The 23,230-nt window shown below is 42.7% G+C and overlaps 2 protein-coding genes across 6 annotated transcripts in view; one reads left to right on the top strand and one right to left on the bottom strand.

The window, feature by feature from the left end:
- The first annotated feature begins 136 nt into the window (after positions 1 to 136).
- GEMIN6 (gem nuclear organelle associated protein 6) lies at positions 137 to 6,744 on the top strand. Of its 2 annotated transcripts, none has more exons than XM_048481782.1 (3): positions 137 to 423; positions 3,300 to 3,445; positions 4,767 to 6,744. In XM_048481782.1, the coding sequence occupies exons 1-3, from the start codon at positions 310 to 312 to the stop codon at positions 5,146 to 5,148; spliced, it is 642 nt and encodes a 213-aa protein (XP_048337739.1). In that variant the 5' UTR covers positions 137 to 309; the 3' UTR covers positions 5,149 to 6,744. The 2 variants fall into 2 exon arrangements, with proteins under 2 accessions (XP_048337739.1, XP_048337749.1); XM_048481792.1 differs by lacking the exon at positions 137 to 423 and adding an exon at positions 769 to 1,170.
- The window catches only part of DHX57 (DExH-box helicase 57), a 41,194-nt gene continuing 24,696 nt past the window's right edge, over positions 6,733 to 23,230 (bottom strand). For all 4 annotated transcript variants that reach the window (XM_048481759.1, XM_048481750.1, XM_048481741.1 and 1 more), the window contains 11 exons: positions 22,320 to 22,416; positions 21,383 to 21,556; positions 20,388 to 20,588; positions 19,708 to 19,984; positions 17,374 to 17,469; positions 17,184 to 17,267; positions 14,685 to 14,822; positions 12,201 to 12,275; positions 9,546 to 9,680; positions 8,969 to 9,169; positions 6,733 to 8,422 (listed from right to left, as the gene is read on the bottom strand). In XM_048481759.1, coding sequence (XP_048337716.1) covers positions 8,279 to 8,422; positions 8,969 to 9,169; positions 9,546 to 9,680; positions 12,201 to 12,275; positions 14,685 to 14,822; positions 17,184 to 17,267; positions 17,374 to 17,469; positions 19,708 to 19,984; positions 20,388 to 20,588; positions 21,383 to 21,556; positions 22,320 to 22,416 — 1,622 coding nt within the window. In that variant the 3' untranslated portion in view covers positions 6,733 to 8,278. The remainder of the gene's footprint in view (positions 8,423 to 8,968; positions 9,170 to 9,545; positions 9,681 to 12,200; positions 12,276 to 14,684; positions 14,823 to 17,183; positions 17,268 to 17,373; positions 17,470 to 19,707; positions 19,985 to 20,387; positions 20,589 to 21,382; positions 21,557 to 22,319; positions 22,417 to 23,230) is intronic.

Here is a 23,230-nt window from a genome sequence, read left to right on the forward strand (position 1 = left end):
TTCTTTTATTTCTCCTCCTGGATTGCTTCCCCGTTCCGAGGCTCTCATTGGCTCCCGGGCGATTCGACGGGCCCGGCCCGTCGCGGATTGGCCCCCGGCCCGGGAGCCCGCCTTCCCCTTCAAAGCGCGAGGAAGAGGGGGCGTGGCCGAGTCGGGCTGCGTTGTCCTGTGCGTGGGACATTTCCGAGGCCGCCTCTGGGTCCGTTCCTGCGGCTTCTTGACTCTCTCTCGGACCCCCCGCGCTACGAGCCGAGGCCTCCCGCCGGCGGCCGGGGAGAATCCTGCCCTGCCCGATGGTTCTCTAGGCCGATGTCTTTGGGCCTCCCTCCAACTCCGGCGGCTTCCTGGACTGGCGTAGCTCGTTCGGAGTCCGCGCTCGTCGTTCCTGCAGCCTCCGCGCCGCCGCGGGTGCCTTTCCTCGGGGTAAGTGACGCTGGCCTGGGTTGGGACGCCGGCTCCGGACACAGATAATTAAGAATATGGCAAATTCATTGATTCTAATGGGAGAATTGGACACCCCAACCCTTATGAGAAACCCATTGTTTCTCATAAGTAATGACGCTTAGTAAATTGGGACCGACTCTTCCAAATTGCACAGCTTAAAATGGTGTTATTGCTTTAAGATTGTTGGGCTGTCAGTCAGTGAGGGTAAAAGTAGCTGATGCTTCAATCCTGTGTGAGTTTAGGATGAAGAGCCGAACAAGTCGCTGTGGTGGCGAACTTTTGGCACTCCAGATGCTATGGACTACAATTCCCATCAGCCCCTGCCAGCACGGCCAATTGGAGATCCTAACTGCCCAGCTACCTGAATCAGAACCACGGTGGATGGGGAGGAGGTTTAAAATTGCAACCTTAAAGACATTTTTCTGGGAATAAACCCCGCTGAATTGCACAGGATTTACTTCTGTGTGGAACTGTTTAGGATTGCTTCCTAAACCTTCTGTCCTCTGTTTGGCTGCCTGAAATGAACCAGCAAACCTGCTATTGGTCCTGGAAATGTATGCAGGTATCTTCCCTGGCAGTTTCAAGTATGAAAAACTGTGCTGTGGGAAAAAGTTTAAATCTGCACCACCCTCTTATTGAACTGAGGAGCAAAGCAATCCAAACCCCATCCTACAAAATAGAGACAACAAAACTGATCTACCGTACAGAGCTGTTGGCAGGACGGAGGTAATGCAAGTGAAGAGTTTTGACCATTTGAAATGGACCCTGTCTCACTGAAAGATGTCAGGAGATTTCTGTATTAATATGTCACTTCTTCCTGGGTCTTTTAAGTGGAATGCTCCACTCTGATCCTAGTGCCCACGTATAGTTGTTTATAAGCATTAAAGAATCCGTTTTAAGCACAGCCTGTGTCGAAAACATCATTCTGTGCACTATTAAAGGAGGAACTTGGTGGACTTTTATGGACCTCCCTTCTCTTCACAGCCTTTCCCTCTGATAGTTTTCCAGCTTAAGCATGCAGACAAGTACTTGCCTTTTTTTAAAAAAAGTATTTGCATCAGTATAATTACAGACTTTAAAAAATATTGTTCCAGTTACTTTATAGAAAATATAACTTTAAAATGTTTAATTAGCCACTTGATTGCCCTTTGAGCTTGTCTCTTAAGATGAAGTCATCCTATAAGCCTACCCCCATTGAAACCGATGTGGGTAGATTGAAACTGTTCTACATAGGATAGCGCTGTAATAGATGTGGTTGGGTAGCTGCTTCTGGGTATCTCTGGGAGCGAAGTGTGTTTGCTCTAATACACAGGTGTCAAACTCATGGGCTTCCAGATGTTATGGACTACAGTTCCCATCACCCCTGCCAGCATGATGGGAACTGTAGTCCATAACATCTGGAGGACCGCGAGTTTGACACCTATGCTCTAATAGATCAGGGTAGTAGTCTGAGCTAGTCAGCTCAGCAGCTAAGCAGGGTTAGTCCTGGCTAGTATTTGGATGGGAAACCACCAAGGAATTCACCAGACTTGTGACACAGAGGCAGGCAACGGCAAATCAGTTCTGAATATCTCTTGTCTTGAAAATCCTATGGCAGTGATGGCGAACCTATGGCACGGGTGCCAGAGGTGGCACTCAGAGCCCTCTCTGTGGGCACGCGCAGAGTCCCCCCCACATCTAGGCTGGCCTGGGCCGCTGGACTTGATTATTAGCATTAAACCTAAGATCTAGTTTTGAGGAAGCAGTGTAGGTAACCTTGTTAAGCACTGTTAAACCCCACTGATTTTCATGTGAAGAACTAAACTGTAATCCTTTACCTGGAAGTAAGCTCGATTGCTGGCAATGGGGCTTGCTTCTGAGTAAACCCTCCTAGGGTCGTGATTCACCTGTTGGAAGAGTTGCAGGGTTACTTCAAAGCAAAGTCACCAACAACCCCAAGCTTACTCCTGAGTAACGCACACCTTGGAGCCAACTGTTTTTTCTAAACTAAAACCTCAGTATTTAGGTTAAATTGCTGTGTTGGCACTTTGCGATAAATAAGTGGGTTTTGGGTTGCAATGTGGGCACTCGGTCTTGAAAAGGTTCTCCATCACTTCCCTATGGGATCACTCTAAGTCAGCTGTCACTTGATGGCAAAAAAAGTGCAGCAGGACCTGTTACTCTGAGAAGAACCTTGTCAAGTTCCATGAGACTTATTCCCTTGTATTGAAAGTATGTGCGCACAGCATCGTATCCATAAGTAGCACTTAAGCCTTTTCTGAATCAGGACCAACTATTCACTACTTTAAAATAAAGGCCCAACTTAAACAGGTTTGTTTAACTGTGAATGTCCATCTTTGGGTGTGCTGAATTTGAAAAGTGATCAGTTTTTCAAGGTGCTACTTAAGGGAGCTTTAAACCCAAAGCACTTGCTCCTAGAGTAGGCCACATTGTTTTTGGTATGCTCTCTGCTACTGAACAGGCATTTGCTCCATCAGCTGTTCTTGGAAGGGTTGCTTATTTACTACTTAGCTATGCATATCACTGCTATGGACTCATCCCCTTCCAATCTGGAAGTAATTCAGTGGTTTTGTATGAAGACATGAAGAGTAGACTTCTCCAATCATGAGGCATCATTATTTCATGTATTAAAAGTAAACTTTTGAGGGAGGTACGTATATACATGCTAACAACTTAATTCAAGAAAAAAAGATTACTTCTGCTTCCAGAGATCTGGGAAACACTGATGTGGGTAAAACTCTTGCTCTAAGTTTCTTCTGGCCCAGTTGCCTAGCTGTGACTCTGATTTATTGCAACAGAAATCTCTTTTCATTTTTTTAATTAGTCCTCCCTCCCCCCTTCCCCCCTGGCTTTAGTTTCAGCAAGTCGGAAATATGAGCGAGTGGCAGAAGAAAACTCCTTTGGAATGGCTGACATACATGAATAAAGAAGTCACAGTTCTGGCTGCTGAGAAACACCAATATCAAGGATGGGTCTTAACTGTTGACCCAGTATCAGCCAAGTAAGTTGGAGCCTGGCTTGTGCACAAGTATGAAATCTGTGACAAAACATCAGCTGAAATTTATTTTCACCAAAATGGAAAGAACTATCACCAGAAAAACATATTTAAACATAATCTGCAAAACTGATCTAACCTATTGTTACTGGGATGATAGCAGTGTATCTCTACTGTGAAAAAATGGCTGGTGTAGTATGGGCACAGAGTTCTAACATTCAGGTAACAAATTGGCCAGAAACCAACAGAATACAGGAGTTGAGTTCTTTGCCCTGATCTTTTTGTAAATAGGACAGCTAAACAAGATTGGGGGGGGGGGGCACACATTAATTCAAGGCACTGTGGAATTTGTCTACTGGTGCAAGTCAGGGTTAGCCTCAGTGTGAGAGTGCTGCTCTCATTTCTGAAAGTTTTTCAGAATGTTTCCAAAGCAGGTAGTACAGTTTAAAACACACACACACACCTGCAATGCCTTGGTTCCATGTAGCAGCCCCATCAAGGAGTTCTGGAAGGAAGCCATAGATAGGTTTTAGTTCTACAAGTGTGGGACAAGTTGCAGTTGCAGTTGAAGAGATAGAAAAAGTGCAGAGAAGGGCAACGAGGTTGATTGAGGGACTGGAGCACCTTCCTTATGAGGAGAGGCTGCAGCGTTTGGGGCTCTTTAGTTTGGAGAGGAGACTTCTGAGGGGGGATGATTGAAATCTATAAAATTATGCATGGGATAGAAAATGTTGACAGAGAGAAATTTTTCTCTCTTTCTCACAATACTAGAACCAGGGGGCATCCATTGAAAATGCTGGGGGGAAGAATTAGGACTAATAAAAGGAAACACTTCTTCATCAATGTGTGATTGGTGTTTGGAATATGCTGCCACAGGAGGTGGTGATGGCCACTAACCTGGATAGCTTTAAAAGGGGCTTGGATAGATTTATGGAGAAGTCGATTTATGGCTGGTAATCTTGATCCTCTTTGATCTGAGATTGCAAATGCCTTAACAGTCCAGGTGCTCGGGAGCAACAGCCGCAGAAGGCCATTGCTTTCACATCCTGCATGTGAGCTCCCAAAGGCACCTGGTGGGCCACTGTAAGTAGCAGAGAGCTGGACTAGATGGACTCTGGTCTGATCCAGGTGGCTTGTTCTTATGTTCTTATCGGCATTCTTTCCTGCCTTTACAGAAATAGTGATATACCACCTTTCTGCCTGACAACAGGCTTCAAAGACAATTCACAATAAAAGACTGAGTTAGCATACAACTTTTGGGGGGCGGGGGGGAAGAGAGTGAAGAGATCTTGCTCCTTATCTGACTTTGCATCCCTATTCTTGGCAGCATTCTTCTGGCGCATCCTCTTGAGAATGGAAAAATGTCCATTTCAGCAGTCCTGGGCCATGCTGTGCAAGATGTTGAAATAGTGGCTGAAGCAGGTGACGAGATGAAAGAGAAACTCGCACACCTCTTCATGCCTGAAGAGAGGCAAAGGTATAGTCAAGAGGAGGTGGAGAGAAAGAAGACCAGCCTGAAGGATTGGCTGGAGACAAACCATATTCCTGTGAAAGAGCAAGGAGAGTCACAAACACTGTGTGTTGCAGGAGTATTAACTATTGACCCACCCTATCGGGCAGAAGACTGCCATAGTTCCAATGAAATAATTTTGTCCAGAATACAAGGATTGATACAGGGTTATCTTGCACGTCAGCAATGTCAGTTATAGTTCTCAGGGAGTGGAAAGTTTAATTTACTTGTAGAGTCAACTCACTGCCTTTTCTCTCCAAAGTAGGTCTGCCTTTAAATTGTCATAATGTTTGGCACTATTGAAGTGAAGATCTGGCATGCTACTTTTTAAATACATAATAGCCTACTTTCTCTTTTCGTTTTGGGATCCTGGAACAGGTCCTTCAACAAAAAAATGATTTGCAGGTTTGTTATATGAAAACTATCCCAAGAAAAATATCACAGCTACTGGAACCTCTAGTCATCCTTATATGAAATATTTATGCATCGTCTCTGTTGAAGCAGTCCAGACACGATCCATCATTAAATATTCAAACGAGTGCATCAAGCAGGTTCAATTAGAGTTTGTGAATGAGAGATACCTGCACGTGCTATGCTCTGCCTTTTCTCGCTGATACTGGCTTTGTATTGACCAGTAAGAGGTACATCTAAAGATATGAAACATTTGTTGGGCGTGACACAGTAATGAGCCTTGTAATTCTGCTAGTAAACCAAAGATTATGTAAATGTGTTTTGAGAGGAGGCTCTTTTCTTTTATGTTAAAGTGGCAAGCTAGCACAACCACTTAGAGAAATGACCCATTATATATACATTTAGTACTGTTATGTGAAAAATCAGTAACTGGATCTTCTGAGGTAGTTTAATGGTAAAGTGTGTGAGAGAGATTAGTGCTTTGGAGCAAAGCTAGTCTGTGAGGGTTGTTTTAACCATTTGACTGTACACTTGTTTACTAACAGAAATTAAGTCAATTTTGCACAGCATAATGAGTTACAATAATTATAAATGATCTCATTTTCCCTTTCTATAAATGGAAAATAAATTTGTTTATAACGATTGCAACTCGTTATAAATATGCTGTGTAGAATCAGGTTTAGGCTTGTTGAATTCCTGCTGATCCCAACAGACAAAGAACCAAGGCCCTGATCCAAGGGTGAAAAGAGGCAGAAATGTATAGATTTTTTAAACAATACATAAGAGTGAGTACCTATCATGGATCTACTGGTCCTCTAAACCCTGCCCTCCTTACCAGCAGCATGTACTATTTGAGCATCAACAGAACAATTCAATCAGTATGCTGGGTGAGGGTCAAAGCTTGTCATAACATGAGGGCAAAGAAAGAATGCATTTGGAACAATGAGACTCTGAGCATATTATTCTCTTGGCTTTAAGGCTCATTTTTTTCTGAACACCACTTTTTCATATGATCACACCAGTGGTATTTGGGGCTACTGAGCTCTCATCAACCGAAGTCAAATGTCTAGTTTTGATGGAGTGAATTGGCCTTGTACTTACGCTGATGCAAAAAAAAAAAAAAAGGAAAAAAGAGAGGCCTGAGCTATACATTACTGCAGTATCCCTTCAGACTTCTGAGCACTTGCTATTATATCAGCTAAAAAGAAGGAATCTATCACTTAGGTTGTGCAAATCCATGCAAGTGTTAGGAGTCAGAGGCTGATGCTTTGTCAAGACAAGCAATGCTGAATGAAGTGCTGAATTTCTTTTGATATGGTTCACAATATGCAGGTGTCACATTTCAAGCAAAATAAAGTAGTAAAAAAATCTGTTTTAGTGATCACCATTTATTTGTAGAGCTCATTACTTGCCATTTCAACCAATGTACAACACAAGTGATAAAAAATCACAGTAGATTTTCTGACAATACACTGATCAATTTTTATTACCAGAACTAACTGCATACTCATTTAGATATTTTCCTCCCAAAAGACAAGTCTTTATTACATAGAATTATTAGGTACAAATTTATTGTCATACTACTGAAATTCATCAATGTAATTGCGCTGTGTGCCAGAGGACTGGGCCTGTTGTATAAAAAGCTGCCAGGCTGCCCAAGGCTACAAAGCATAAGAAACGGTACTAAAGTAAATCCTGTTCTGAAATTCATCAGCCATTTTTTTCGGAACAACTCCTGTAGGAAGCCTGGGTCTTGTTCAGAACCCATGGACTCAAGATGAGCTAGCAGATGCCCTTTCATGGTTTGCTTGGGTTCTCTTATCAGATCTACACATGCAGCAGAATGACAAGAGAAGAATGTTCTGTACCATGTCAGAGAGCAGGTGGAAGATACCCTTTTTCCAAGGTTTCTCTGTTACCTATGAAGTTGCCTCTTGCCTGAGACCTCTGCATTTGATCATCTCAAAAGACCCTTTAACTTTATTGCCAGTTTTGATATCAAGAGAGGGTGCCTTGAAACTGGCAGGAATTCCCTTGGACATCCCCAATTAGATGTATTCCAATGGCTGGAATGTTTCCAGGAAGCACACTGATTAAAGGTGGTTTGTCTACAGCTCCTTCAAATCCATGGCTAATGAGTAATCCAGACAATATCCTGAAGGCCCAGAGCCTCCTTCAAAATATAACCTCCTACAGAAATCAATCACCAGCCCAGGGAAACCCATCAAGCCACTGCCCAGCCTTTGTCCAAGAGGCTTCAGCCGATCAGCAATCAGATAACTTAATCACCATACCTAAGCCACATATACCCCACCTGCCCACATTTGGACTACCAGTTCTCCTAGATGATCATACATATGAATGTGCCCTGAATTCAGGAAATGAGACTTTATACCTTTGATAAAACCCTGCTGCAGATCCCAAACTCTAATAATAGATTTCCCACTGCAAATCTGCCTACTTCAAATCCTATGATAATATTGCAAGCAAGGATTGATTTTTATCTTGTTTGCAGAATAAAGGAAATTTATCTGTTCCAGTTTTCTTTTGTAAGAGCAAAGCTAAACCAACATACGAACAGTTTCTTTAACAGGAAAAGGACTGGCATGCTTTAGAGGAGGGGAAAATAACCATATTATTGAGAGCAATCTTCAACTTTTTCATTACTTGGAGAAGGGTAATTTTAGTAAAGAAATGCTTTATGTTGCATTAAAATACACAAGCTTTTCCACTTGTCAACTACCTTTTTCTCTAGCCCCCTGAACTCTGTAGTGGCTTTGGGATCTGCCTCTTGAGTGACTTTAGCCGCTTTGTCACACCCTACAATGATCAGTGGTGCTTCTATCCATGTTCCCTGGATTCTGCTTCCAAGCAAGTGTTGCTGGTCAGTCTTTGTAATAAATCCTCTGTAGCTGAAGTTACTGTGTTGTCACAAGCTTCACAATCATGCTAATGATACGAGATCCACGGGGGCAGGTGAATAAATCCATGCTGGGATTTTTTATTTTATCCTGGAGTAGCTGGTCAAGCTCACTCCGAAGTTCTTTTACTAATTCTGCCACCTGAAAACACAATACATTTTCTTAATGCACACACAAATGCATATACAGGAGTATGCCACACAAATCACAGCCTATCCCGCTTCATCTTTCTTTGTCTACGTCAGGGGTGACACACTCATTTGTTATGAGGGCCAGATATGACATAAACATGACTTGGTTGGGCCAGGTTCTGGGGGAAGGGGCTAATGAGCCCCCAGCAAGCTCTGCAGCCCAGATTGGCATGGGGTGTGCGTGGGTGACTATTGTGGCTTGAGAGGGCTTACCAGATCTTATGATTTCAATAATTCACGGTTTACAACCCAACCGGGTGATGTGGTTTGTACTGTGCACAGGACCCTTAAGCATGCTGGCTTTGACCTCTCCTTCCACAGGACTTCCCAGTTAGTCAGCATTCTGCTTGCATGTTCAAGAAGTGTGTGCACTGGGCACCTTGTAATATGTTTTCTTCATGGCTGTACAAGGTTGAATTAGTATCCCCCACTTCGTCCTTGCTGGATCATTTCCCCATTCAAAATCCCCCTCACAAATTTTGGCTGGTTTCTTTACCTGGTGTGAAGCTGCAACAAACCGAATCCACCCGTCATCCAGGGAAACCACAAACTCGTTCTTCTGGAGGTACACATTAATACGGCCTCCTCCAAACAAGATCAGTGGGTAGACCGACACCATGCTGCAGTCTCGAATGAACACCCGGCTGGTTTTTATCTTCTCATGATACACCAAGTAGGGACTCTCAAAGTGCCTGGTCTGAAGCATTGAATCCCAAATGATTTCATGTGACAGACAAAACACACATTTAAGAGGTATAACTAAAATCGTGACTGTTGTACTGGACATAATTTTAATTGCATAATATACACAGTCTACTCTGATAAGATTTTTCTGTGCCAGCCTAGCATAGCCAGGCAGGGGGGACTGGAAAAAGCCTTAGGTGGGTAAAGTAAAAGAAATAGGAGGGAGGAGTCCTGGCATTTGCAGACATCTGCATATATACATGGCCAATAACCAGAGGGCTTTCAGGTTTATATGGAATTGCACCAGGTGCCACTGACTGCTTTCTACACAGATTACACAAAGAACAGTGTAAGCATGCAATGATTTCAATACTGGGGTGGAAAATCACCTGATAGTTTACAGAGGATGGATGAATGTGGACATAGCCCTCATTTTTTGTAACAAATTTCAGCTCTCCAGGTTTTGGTTTCATCTTAACAGCTCCTGCACTGGTCTTCTGATACTTCCCGTCTGGAATTTTCACCTAAAATGGTTACAACAGAAGAGAGTTACAGAACTACTCATAAGTAACTCCCATCATTTTAAATGGGACTGCACAGGAGGAGCTGCTTCTAGCAGACTAAGCCCCTCACTTATCTTTTTAAAACATGCCATGGCGGCTGGGTTTCTTTTGGCACTAACAGAGCCCCAAAGAGTCTGAACTGAAGAGTCTGAGCATATCACAGTCATTATTGCTTCTACTAGTTTATGTTTTAATCCTAGCAGATCCTAAGGAGGCTGCAGAAACTGACCAGGTGCCTGGAGGCAGTTTTCGAATGGAAACTGAAACTTAATCCTGACAAAACAGAAATGCTACTGGTGGGGAGGGGGGGGGGGAGGAGACTGATCTAGGAAACTGGTTCTCTTCTGTTCAGAGTGGCATTGCACTCCCCCTAAAGCAGCAGGTTCATAGCTTGGGGGTATTGCTAGAACCAAACCTCCAGTTGGATAAACAAGCAGTGGCAGAAATAACCAGGTGCAGCCCTTCCTGTGCGTAAAGAATCTTGCCACTGTGATGCATGCCATGGTAACACCTGTGTTAGATTACTGCAATGCACTCTACATGGGGCTGCCACAGAAGACTATCAGAAGCTACAAATGGTACAGAATGCTGTATACAGATTGTTGACTGGAGTAGGTCATAGGGATCACATCACTCACATCTAGTTCCACTGCACTGATTCTCAGTTTTCCTCTGGGCCCAATTCACGAATGGCTTGGGACAAGTGTACCTCAAGGACTGCGTTCATCTACATTAAACTACCATTTATGGCCATCTTCAGAGGCTGTGCTTTGGGTGCTCATGCCATCTGAGACTAGATGATTAGTAACCTAAGAAAGGGTCTCTTTGATAAAGGTGCCAAAATTTCAGAACTCACCCCCAGGCAGATTCATCAGTCTTCCTCTACCGTCTTCTGCCTGTGAGTCAAGACTATTTTGTCTTGTTTGGAATACCCAATAACTATCCTCCCTAGTTGTTTTATGTGTTTTGTACGCTTACATGTTTTTACTGAATTGTTTAAATCTTTTATACACATTTATTCTAAATGTTTTAATATTTTAAGTGTTTTAGCATTTTGACATTTGATGCCTTTAATGGAAGGCACCACAGAAATGCTTTAAATTTAAAAAACGCTTTAACTATGTGCTTGAATATTTTCTTGCAAACATACAAGCATTTGTTATTGTCCCTTTGAATATTTTGTACATTAAATATGGTGTTTGAACCCGTTGAATGGAATGATTTCCTGGGACAGGTGTTTCCCCTTTCTCCCTTCCCACTACATATTCAATCACATAAGCAGCCTCTGAGGATAGGAGGCACCTTGCGAGCAATGCAGAGAACTGCAGTTTGCTAGAGAGGGAATCAGAAAAAACAATCCCCCTGCCCCCCATGAGTTCTTCCACAAACAGTAAGAACCTACACAGGAGATATTTCTGGTACATCTGTTCCCCCTCCATTGTTCTCATCTAACAGTGGATGAAAGCTTTTTGTTTTGGTTGTCATACCCCCAAAAAACTGTTATTGACCTTCCTCCCACGTTATGGTATTACTTATGTTCATAAGTTTTTACTGAATTATTCTGTATATTCTTTATTTTAAATGTTTAACAGTTTGATGTTTGGCCCTCTGGCAACTCTGCTTGGTGGTCAGGCAGCAGAGAAATGTTTTAAATAAATAATACTAAGCCTCAGAGTTCCATATATAATACAGTGATAGCAATATCCGCCAGTTTTATAGGACTGGTGTAAGAAGTACACCTGGAATATTGTGTCCAGTTCTGGGCACCGCAATTCAAGAAGGATATTGACAAGCTGGAATGGGTCCAGAGGAGGGCAACAAAAATGGTAAAAGGTCTGGACTCTATGCCCTATGAAGAGAGGCTTAGGAAGCTGAGGATGTTTAGTCTAGACACGTAGGTCAAGGGGGGACATGATAGCTATGTTTAAATATTTGAAGGGATGTCATGTCGAAGAGGGAGTAAGCTTGTTGGAGTACAAGGACACAGAGTAATGCATAGGTGTCAAACTCGTGGCCCTCCAGATGTTATGGACTACAGTTCCCATCATCCCCTGCCAGCATCATGCTGGCAGGGGATGATGGGAACTGTAGTCCATAACATCTGGAGGGCCACGAGTTTGACACCTGTGGAGTAATGGATTCCAACCTAAGCAGAATTTTGCATGCTTTAAGGTTGCTCTGCACGTTCTCTAACACAGAGGTACACCTCAGGCTTCTTCACCACCTTCTGGTTTTGTTTTTAGAACTGTTTGGAATTTGGCCTTTGTTGCTGAGCTACTGTTTTGCTGTTGCTACTGTGCAGGACTCACAGACTGCTTCCCCAAACAAAACCAGTTCCACCTTTGGGAAAGAACAAGCATTTCAGCCTACAGGCACTCAGCATAAAACAAACAACAAGTGACCTGAAAAGGGTGGGGGAAGAGAGAGACCCAGTGCAATGTTCATGTGAGCGCACACAGTGAGAGCAAACTATCCTCTTACCTGAACTACATTGGGATACAGTGCAGCACATAATATGGCAGAGATCAACTTGACATTCTCTGAGTTGGCATTGGCCTGCAATGTAAAGAAAATGCTAGAGTCTGGTTTGCAGATGAACGTTGTGCTGAGTGCAAATTCAGTGTTGTGTGCAATGATAGTAATGTGTGCATCACTGATAAGAACCGTACACCTGATTGGTACCTGTTTTGTATATAGTTGGCACAGAAAACTCAGAGGAGTATGCCTGAAAACACCTGTTGTCTGGCGAAGCACTTTGATAGTTAGAGCACCATTGACTGTGTGTCTATCAGTTGTTTCTGCATTGCATTCTACAAGGTGGCCTACTCCCGAGTAACCATTGCTTTAACAGAAATTCCATGTGCATATAATAGAAACCCAGTTTTCATGTCTTTTCAGAATGTTTCTACCTTCTATGTGCACAGAGATAGTTTTGGAACCATGAAGAAAAACTGCATTAGTTTAGCTGACACATTTACCTGTAATATTTTGAAAGGTCCAATTTAAAGGTAACGTCCATCATTATGAGTTCCCCCTCTTATTTGAATTACTGAATGTTTGCCCAGATGCCATAGAGAGATACATATTTTACAGTGACATGCCTCTGAAGATGCCACCCACAGATGTGGGCAAAACCTCAGGAGCAAAAACTATCAGACCATGGCCACACAGCCTAGAAAACCCACAACAGACATTTGCCCAGATATTTTACATAAGTACAGTTATGTGTATATCTGTATTTCTTTTTGCAACTATTTTTACCTTCTATGATTAAAAAGCAACAAGACAGAACTAGCACCCCAGGCCATAGGATAGAAATTTTGGGGCACACATAACAAGATGCTGGTTCCCAATACATATGGACACATGAAGTTGCTTTTTTGCACCATATAGTTCAGTATTACCAGTGTCATCCAGAAGGCACCCCTCCCCCTCACCAGGATAAGCCCCTAAGAAAGCCCCCACTGTGAAGTCGTTTCCTGGTGTATCAGACATGGGAAAACAGACACTAGGGTCCCTCCCCAATACTGGAAAGCATATTCTTTGCCATTAAAGAGAACCTCAAAACTAGCAATACATTCAGGGGAAATAAAATGTCAACCAAGCCCTGGAGAGCCCCAAAGCACCTATTATTAAAGGCCTGTCTGGGATGCCTAGCAATTACTTTGACTCTACCCAGCCAATGCCTATGAATAGTGGACTCCAAGAGTAGTAAACTAATCAAGTACACCCTGAACGAAAGCAGGTATCCTGTCTTCCCCAGAGAGGCAAGACATTAATTGGGTTGATTTCTATAACTGCCCAAGCTACTCCTTTGTTCATTTTAATTCAATCAAGTCCCGCACATACCCCACCAGTCTCTTAACAGGCCCTTGTAGAGATAACAAAACTGCATTTTTCCCCTCCCAAATTCAAATTCCAATGGTTCAAGAGGCATTTTTTAAAAAGGCTCTTTTGCCCAAGCGTTTGGATTTGGCCACCCTTTGGGATCAGAGATCAACTTGGAACCAGGCAAGGACTTCTCTTGCCCAGGGACCCCCCACCCCCACCCCAGCCACACACACACGTACACAATCTTCAAGGGATCCTTCTTGTTAGATAGGCAAAGTATAGTTTCTATTCTCTGTTCTTACTTTTCATTCAGGCAGCAATACCCACCCCACTTTTGAGTACCTTGACAAAGAATTAGTTTCAGAGGACAGCTTTATTAATCTGTAGTAGAACAGATTCAAGCCCAGTAGCACCTCAGAGACCAGCAAGAGATTCCAGGTATAAGCTTTCAAGAGTCAAAACTCAATTAGATCAAAGGGAGCCATGACTCTCATCAGCTTAAACCCTGAAAATCTTGTTGTTCTCTACTGGACTCAAACCTAGGTGTTCCACATAGGATTTGATTGCTTTGCTTAGGATTTCACTGTAAACCACCTTCAACATGTACAATTAAATCAAAATTATGCTTGTATGCGGGAGAGAATACCCCGAAAATTATAAGATAATACAGCTGTGTAAGTAAGGTACACAGTTACTTTGGAACAATATTTGCTTCATCAGGTCCTCATTTGGGCAATGAAGATTCCACAATCTGAGAGAACAGTAAAATTTTCTAGCAACCCAGAAAGTACAGGAGTGTCTTCCAAGTCCTAGAGAGGAGGAGACCGTCAGCAGAAGTCAGAAGGAGACATTACCTGGACTCTTTCTGAATAGATGAGACATGTCACAAAACAAGGGGAAGAAATCCTTAGTAGGACAGTGGTTCTCAACCTGGGGGTCGAACGACCCTTTCACAGGGGTTGCCTAAGACTCTCTGAATCAGTGTTCTCCATCTGTTAGGGTTGGGGGTCACCACAACATGAGGAACTGTATTAAAGGGCATTAGGAAGGTTGAGAACCACTGGACTAGGAAGAGAAAATCAGTCATTTCTACAAAAGATGAATCCACAACAGAAGACAACCCTCACCAGTTACCTCTTCTCCTGTAGCATCCAGAACACCATCACCTCTGTGAGACCACTTCCTCTCAATTTCTTTGGCTCTGAGTCCCTCCTTCACAAACCCAATATCAGACAGTAGCTCAGTGAACTGCCTTTTTAAACGTGCCATTTCCTACAGGGAAGACAGGGGTGGTGGGGGACAGGAAATATGAATAGTTTTTTCAAAGGCTTCTGAACTGCATCCAGTGATATCCCACAGTGGAAGATCACTTAACATCAGTTATGCGACCTCTAATGGATAAGTTAGGGCCAAACTACATCTTTGTCCAGGGAAAAGCTTTTAAAAGATAAAGGAGAGCCCCAGTGGGCCCAGAACACTGCCATAAAGGAAAGAAAGGCCTTTCCACCCCAAGCCATTTTTCCTGCTAGGTGGCTGCAGGGATCCAACTTACTAAAAACCCCAATATGTAGCTTGGTCCTTACTCAGCCTTTCTAACCTTACTCTACAGGACACCACTGCACTGGTTATCTGCTCTCATTTCACAGGGAGGGCCATGTGCCTGTCCTGAAACACATCACAAAAAGCTTGCAAATGTGCAAGAGTTCGCTGGCAAACTTGCTAATTATTTTGCAGACTAGCAAATGTGTGAAGAATTCCTGCAAGGTAGAAACCTGAAAAGCATTGCCATGGAAACTTATACATTCTTTGCTGACTGTGTACACTAGAAATGGAAAGATAGAAACGGAATGAAACCACACTTTCTCCATCCAATCTTTTCCCACCTTTCAGGCAGGCTGATCCAGTTCAGTGGATGGCAATCATGTGTGCTGATACAGTGGTTCTCAACCTTTCATATCTCATATCCCATAATAAAAATTAAAAGTCCTTTTTTGTGACAAGGACATTTATATGTTCGCAACCATTCAAATATTACTACTAGCATGTCAAAAGGTCATCAATAGATAATCTGTGGCAGGTAAGGTGCTTAGAAGATGGCACATCAACCTTACAGATGGATGTGAGGACCGAGGAAGTGAAACTTCTTTGGAGTTGTCCAACCTATCACTATGTACCACTGGTAGTATGCATGCCACCAGTTGAGAACCATTGTGATAATGTAACTACCTTACTTAGCCTCAGCTGCTAGAGCAGCCTATATAATGAGTAGCTAAAACTTACTGCACTTTCATTCTGTCATCTACGCAAAGAGCCCTTGTCCCACTTTTCTGAAGAAACTGCAGTAGTTTGGATTGAATCTGGCAAGAGTGAGTGACACAAGGGAAAGAAACATTTTGCATGGTCTCTCCCAAGATGAACCCATGTGGCGTATTCCACAACAGGGTCTCCCGGAAGTTCCCTTATTCTTGAGAATATGATTTGTTACAGCTTGGAACCACGTTTCTTCTGTGGCCGCTCCACCGCTGTGGAACAACTTCCTGGAAAAAGTAAGGCAGGTACTGTCACAAGACCAGGGATGGGGTGCTGCCCACCTGTCTTATAAATCCTGGGTTTTTTTCCAGATACTCAAAAACCGCTGAGTTTTCCAAAGATTTTATTGAAAGGAAAACAGAAAATAAGAAAATATTCTAATACATAGATTTCTCAGCTACAGTATCGCTCCAAGCATGTTTTGTTTCAGATCTGGGCCAGGAGCTGCTTTCCTGCCCGGCCTGGATCAGAATCTTCTTCGTTCTCCCTCTTTGGTTCTCAGGTAAACTCCGTTTCCTGCTCTCCCCCCCCCCCCCTCCATAAATCAATCTCTCTGATCTACAACCGTTTGGCCACTAGCTTCCTTTGTGTAATTTGTTCAAAGCATTTAGGCTTCCCATCCGGAGATCAAAGGTCCTTGTCAGGCTAGTGTGAATCTGCTGTAACCGGAACAACCTCTTCACAGGTACCTATCCTTACGGCCTTCCAGCAAGACTTCAGTGCCAATGTGGTTACACACATTTCTAAGTCTAAGGAAGTCAGTGGGCTTAGAAGGACGTTACTGTGATTGATTTCTGACAAAGGCAGCTTTGAGTCTTGAATTTTACCCAAAAATCTTGTTGGTCTCTGAGGTGCTGCTGGACTCAAATCTAGTAGCGATTAGAATGGAATTACAAGCCTGCTTATGGGGCAACTTGGAGGTTGCAAATGTTTAATGAAGAAGAAGAGGAGCTTGGATTTATATCCCCTTCCTTTCCTGAAAGGAGACTCAATGAGGCTTAAAAACTCATTTCCCTTCCTCTCCCCACAACAGACACTTTGTGAGGTAGGTGGGACTGAGACAGTTCCAAAGAACTGTGACTAGCCCAAGGTCACCCAGCAGTAATATAGGAGTGGGGAAACAAATCCAGATAAGAGTCTGCTATTCATGTGGAGGAGCAGGGAATCAAACACAGTTCTCTGGATTAGAGTCCACCTGCTCTTAACCACTACCCCATTATTTTAACAGATAATATCTTTGCACAGTGTTTCTTCCTGTTACCTGCCTCAGGTCCTGTTGTGTAGGACTGTTACAAACAATAGTGAATGAAAATGTTAACTTACCTGAAAAGTGCTTTCTGATAAGAAGTTTTGTCTGCAAAAGTTGAAACTTGCTTGACAGCCTTCTCTTGAAGCTAGGCTCCATCCCTAAATAAAAAGATTTTACTATGCCACCTTACTTCTTCTGGTTGAATGTGCTCACAACAAAAACTGCTTTGGAGCTAAATTGTACAGCAGGGTTTTTATTCCTCACCTTATATGCTTGGAGAAGAGCAAGATAATCACTGTTTCCTACTGCAAATTCCAGTTTTTTGATGAATGCTTCCTCTCTTTTGTTCCATGGAGAGACCTTTAAAGTTAGACATTTGGTTACAGGAAGTGAAATTAAACCATGTTTTAGTTTTGTCAGTATTCTGATTCACAGTAAATTCTGCCAAGGAAATGGAAAAATTATGAAACGTACATGCTGCAAAATGCATCCAAAGGCACAAACTAGCATGACATTCCTATTATAATTCAGGAAAATATATTGTTAGTGGTCAGAATATTTCCATGATTGTAAGAGGCAGTTATGAAAATGTTGTACACAGTTCAAATGTTTGGTTCAGCATGACTCCAGCAGGGACAAGATAGAGTCCAGGCAAAAGACAGCTGGCACCTAAAGAGGGATGATGCAGGCACTAACCTCACCATTCCTCCCCACTCCTTTAATGGAATGCCATCTATAGAACAATGGGTCTCCAGTCAGACCCCACTAATCCCAACAGGGATGTCATCTCTCTCTTCTGAAAATACCCCCAGCCCCCAAACAGAACTATGCCTTTGCAGCACCCATACCTCAACTGAAAAGGCCATCAACGTTTTGCCTCACCTTGAAACCATTTCTGAGGGGAATTGGATTCACACCCAGGTGTTTAATGTATCTTTCTGTTAAGACTTGGCAGCACCATTCAGAAATCTTTGGGGATTTGCATCACCCTCTAGTAATCTTGTTCTAATAATCACTGTTCTCATGAGGCACACTCATCATCATTACCTCAGGGTACATTTTGCTCTGTAAATTAGGAAGTAAACTGCATCTATGTGTAGTGGTCTTATCCATTAACCCAACATTGTCTTTCTTTCTCTTCACATTAATACATGCTGGTCATGCATTGCTCTCTGCTCCTTGGTCTTCTGGACAGGTAACATATCACCCTGAACCAAATCCCTCTCTGAAATGCCCACTGCACTCCCTTGTAATATTTCGTTCTTTCAATAAAAAACCCATTCTTTAGTCAAAGTTGTCCTTGTTATTTCTAGATGCACTCTCCTAAAGAAGGATCCTGGTATACATTGGTGGAAAATCCCACACTTACCTGCCTCTTTTTTAAAAATATGTTTTTTTATTTTTCACAAAAAGTTACAAAAACATAAAAAAGATTTAAGAAAAAAAGAATAGAGAATCAAAAATAAGAAAAAACCCCAAGGAAAATGAAACTACAGAGAAAAGAGAGTGGAGGGGGATGGGTTGTGCTCCTGAAAGGCTGGCTCACACCTACTACGCCTGGGTCTATTAACAATCCCAAACTAATTCACCTGTAAAATTGAAGGTTCCTTGAGTTCCTGGGGAGGCTACAGTCAGACCCCGTCTGCTCTTCTGCTGGCAAATTGCCCCTTTCAGTAATGTGTAGTAGGGAACTCTAGAGAGCTCAAACCAGCTGAAGCCTCATCTTCCCTGAAAGTCTGCCCACCTCTTGTTAAGCTGTCTCCTATCCTCTAATTCCCCTAAATTAATTATTAGAAGACAGACCACCTATTTGGGTAAGAAAACTGGTTTACATATTCATGACTATTTAATTACATTTGTATCCTATCCTACTGTTGAGTACAAAATACAATTTTATTTACTCTTCCTGTGAAATAGGGTAGCTGAGAGGCAGTGGTTTGCCCAAGGCATTATATGAACAAAATAAACAAACAAATAAATTTGAACCCAGATTCCCTTGGCTGATTCCCAGATTCCCTTGACATCTACTCTAACTCTCAGGTCTGACACTACTAAAGATATACATAAGGCTTATGGAATTCCTTGACAGTTTAAAAAAATACAGGCAAATCCACAGAGAACCTCCTAGATAAATGGTAGAATATGTATGATTACCAAAACTGGGAGCACAACAACAAAGGAAGGTTATGCTATAAAGTCTTAATTGAAAGCCTCCCAAGAAGATCTGGCTAATCACTGTTGGATACAATAAACTAGATGTCCCCACAGTATCTGATGAAGGAAGGTAATTCTTATTTTCTGAGAGAACTGACCAATGGGCTGTGTTCTTTTTGGCAGGTGGCAGTAACTGCAGAGTTGGAGGCAAGTTGAAAGACAACACTGCTTGTGCCATGTATATTCACCCCAATTATTGCAGGGTTTGTATTGTTCCCAAAAAAACCATCCCTGCAAAATCAGTGGGGAAAAAGAAATCACAGGAAACAAACTTCTCTCATGCCACTCTAAAACCATCTCGTGGTCCTCAGGTGGACTTGTCCTTGTTAACTGTTCAGGAAGCATTCCTACAAACACACCATCATAGCTTGGTCCACTACTTACAAAAGGGGTCTTGTAGGTTCGGCTCGCTGCTATAGTCAGTGCCGGATCCAGGCAGCGGAATATGGTGCCAAACAGCATTAGCTTCCCAATCCCTACATCAACAGGCAAGGAAGCCAAATGATATCCCAAGGGAGTGAGCTTTTCATCCGACATTAAAGCTCCTACATCCTGCAGCCGCACTTTTGAGGCTCGTAGAGATTCCCCCGTGGGTGGTTCAATCAAACGTGATAAAACAGAGTGAAGGCTTTGTGTGGAGAACATTTCCAAAATCTTAATTCTGAAAGCAAGCCAGAGAGAGAGAGAGGGGGGGGGGGGCTTATTTATTTTCCACTTGCCCAAGAACTTGCAACATTTTGTTCTAGTCTGGCTTTCTTGATTCATAATGGCAGAATCTGGTAAGTTCATGAAATCTATATTCAAGGACGTTTATTAGGATCATGAACCTCTCGGTTATCCGTTTTTTAAAGAGACAAGAGACTGACCAAACACCCCAGTACAATAAGGCTACCTTCATTTAAATAAAATCAATTGCCATTAACAGCATCAGAGAAACTTCGCTTCGGCAATTTCTGATATTAGCCGGCCCACTAATTTCCTGCATGGAATAAACCAAAATCTACAAGGTGTGTCACAAGGGTATGTTGGGGAATGCTGTGACTGCTGACAGACAAGTCATTTACCGAAGACAGAGCTGTTCCAAAGGCACTCTTTGGATTTCAGGCAGTTGCTGTTTTGAAAGGAGGTGGTTATAATGATGACTAGTGAAGAGATGAAAGCAAACTCCAGAGGCGACACGACCTGCTCGCCCTTTCCTCTGCACGGCGTTCACTTTGGACACAAATGTCTCCTCCAGGCTTTCCATGCCTTTACTTGGATCAAATCTACAAGGGCAGAAAGTATGGAAAAGTGTTTAGAACAGTAAGATTAGGAATATAGGAAGTACACATGCTACGGTCCCAGGTACTCCTGTATTACTATTTTAACAGTTTTATAAGGATGTGTGTACATTGTTTTGCAATTCTCAACCTTGTTCATTAAAAAAAATCCCCCCAATCCTTCAGGTTAAAGTTTAAGTTTTGATAGCACACAAGGGAGAAGGGATAGAGATGGCAGAAAACAAGAACAAGCATCAAAAACCCTTACACTGGTTATAAAGCCTGGCATTTGGTCAGAACATTGTGGTCAACAACCGGCACAAGCTAATTAAAGCTCTCTTTTTTAAAAACTGTAGAAGCAGAAAAACATGAAAGGAGGAGAAGCGTTGGAAACCACAGGCATTAAAAGGAAAGTAAGAACAAACTGCACTGAACAGCAAGGAAAAGAGAATTCCAGTCACAGAAGAGAAAGAGGGCAGGGGATTTTTTTAAAATTAGGTTAAGAAATAACTTGCTGAAATCTAGGAAACGTCATTGATCTGGGACTTGAACTCAGATCTCACATGGCCTGAGCCACTGCTGTAATGGGTTGGCTTCTCCTATGGAACATTAGGGATTCAGATTTCTGTCATAAAGTCTTCGGCACAAATTCAGGAAGACATCAGTAGCTGTGATATGGTGGGCTTGTTTGGACAATGTTCCATTACAGAGCCTCTATGCCTGGTGGGATCAGAAGCAAGTCTTGGGCTGCCAAACATTTCTCACCACCCTTTCGCTTCCTACCATCGTCAATGCAATACCTCTTTTCTTTCATCTTGCCTGAATCGATCACATAGACCACATCATCGATCGTAATGGACGTTTCTGCAATATTTGTAGATATGATGATCTTGGTCACCCCCTCAGGAGGCTTCAGGAACACACACTGTTGCTCTTCACTGGAAAGTGACGAGTGGAGTGGGTAAACCAGACAGCTAAGAGAAAACATCAAGGCACAAAGGAGACTTTTGTGTTAGTCCGTTTTCATCTCTGCGCTTAAAAAAGGAATTCAGCTCAGTTTAGGTTTAAGACAACCAAGAGATTTTCGATTCAGGTTCAGAGGAAAAAGCTCTTTAAGGTGTGGATTTAACATCCTGCTTTAGATGCAGAACTCCCACAGTGTAGAAAGGAGCACTGGGAGAGAACTGAGAATCTAAGAACTTCGAAAGCAGGCATCACATGTACATAAACAAACTGGAAGGTAGCAATAGACAGCCTCTCAGTAAAGACTGAAGTCAGTGGCCTGCTCTTTTCTTAAGAGGCTGGCCTGATTTACCCAGAGATTTATGTCAGATACTGTTCCTGGCTCATTCCACCTTCCAAATGGTATAGTGGGAAAGAGTTTGCTGATGAAAACTTACACAGCAGCCTTGCGTAGCCAACACACAGTCAACATGGGCAATAGGCCAGGAAGGTGTAGATATACAAGGATGAGTACTTTATGTCAGCCATCTCCAGCAGGCTGCACATGGCATGTTTCATCTTCAGTATTCAATACACTAAAACAGCATGGCCTGCTGCGCGTTCTCCATTTCTGGCCTGCTATTTACCAATGCAGTTGGCTTGATGAACAAAGAATGTAACAAAGGTTCACATGAAATGCCCAGAATGGTTGGTATTTTAAAGGTAAAATGCACTTCAATAAAGATCAGAAATTTAGCAACAGGACTTACATTTGTAAAAGAGAGAGAGACTTACCGCTTGCTGTGCCGGTTATTGAAGAGTGCGTTAAATTGCAGTTGTTTATAAAGGGTTTTAATTTCTTCCAAGCCTGGCAAAAATATCAGTACAGCACCTAGAAGTGGGCAGGTATAAAGATTAATGGAAAAGTCTTTGGTGAACTCAAGAGCTGTTCTACATTTTTTGTTCTTGAAGGTGCATGTGCACGTAAACGTGACTCGCAGCTGCACCCACTGTGTATCACAACTTCTCGCTGGGCTTCCTCTCCTCTTCTGTTTAAGGAAGAAAGAGGGGGCTAATAATGCTTTAACAAGAGAGCTTTGTTGGTTTAGTATCAATACCCCAGTTTTCTCCCCAATTAGAACCCAAAGCAGTTTATAACATTGTTCTCCCCACCCCCATGTTTCCATTAGAACAACCACTCTGTCTGATAGGTTAGGGATAGAGAGACTGTTTGTGTCTGAGACAGAGAATTTGTGCCCAACATCACCCAGCAAGCTTCCATAGCAGAGTAAAGATTTGAACCAGAGGTTAACCACTACACCATCCTAACTCTCCCAACATACAAAGCATAGCCATGTAGGAAAAGCAATGCAATGCATGTGGGGCTGATAGTCCAGTATGCAGGCAAAAAGCCTCACAGGTTGACTACTTTTTTCCAACAGAGCTTCCTGTATGAAGTGGCTTAGCAGGCACTGTTCAGAGCTCTTATACATTTACCAACTGTGTGACAGAAAGAAATCCAAGCATGGGAATATGGCTCCCAGCACAGACAGACAATAAAGGAAGCCTCCTGAACCTCATCCCCTTATGGTAAAGCCCAGTCAGAAAAGGCAGCAATTCAAGAACATAACCCAAACTGTAAAGCTGCAATTCTAAATTAATTTTCACATGTATTGTAGAGGGCTTTCATGGCTGGAATCACTGGG

The sequence above is a fragment of the Sphaerodactylus townsendi genome, linkage group LG01 (genome assembly GCF_021028975.2).
Source record: "Sphaerodactylus townsendi isolate TG3544 linkage group LG01, MPM_Stown_v2.3, whole genome shotgun sequence".
NCBI lineage: Eukaryota > Metazoa > Chordata > Lepidosauria > Squamata > Sphaerodactylidae > Sphaerodactylus > Sphaerodactylus townsendi.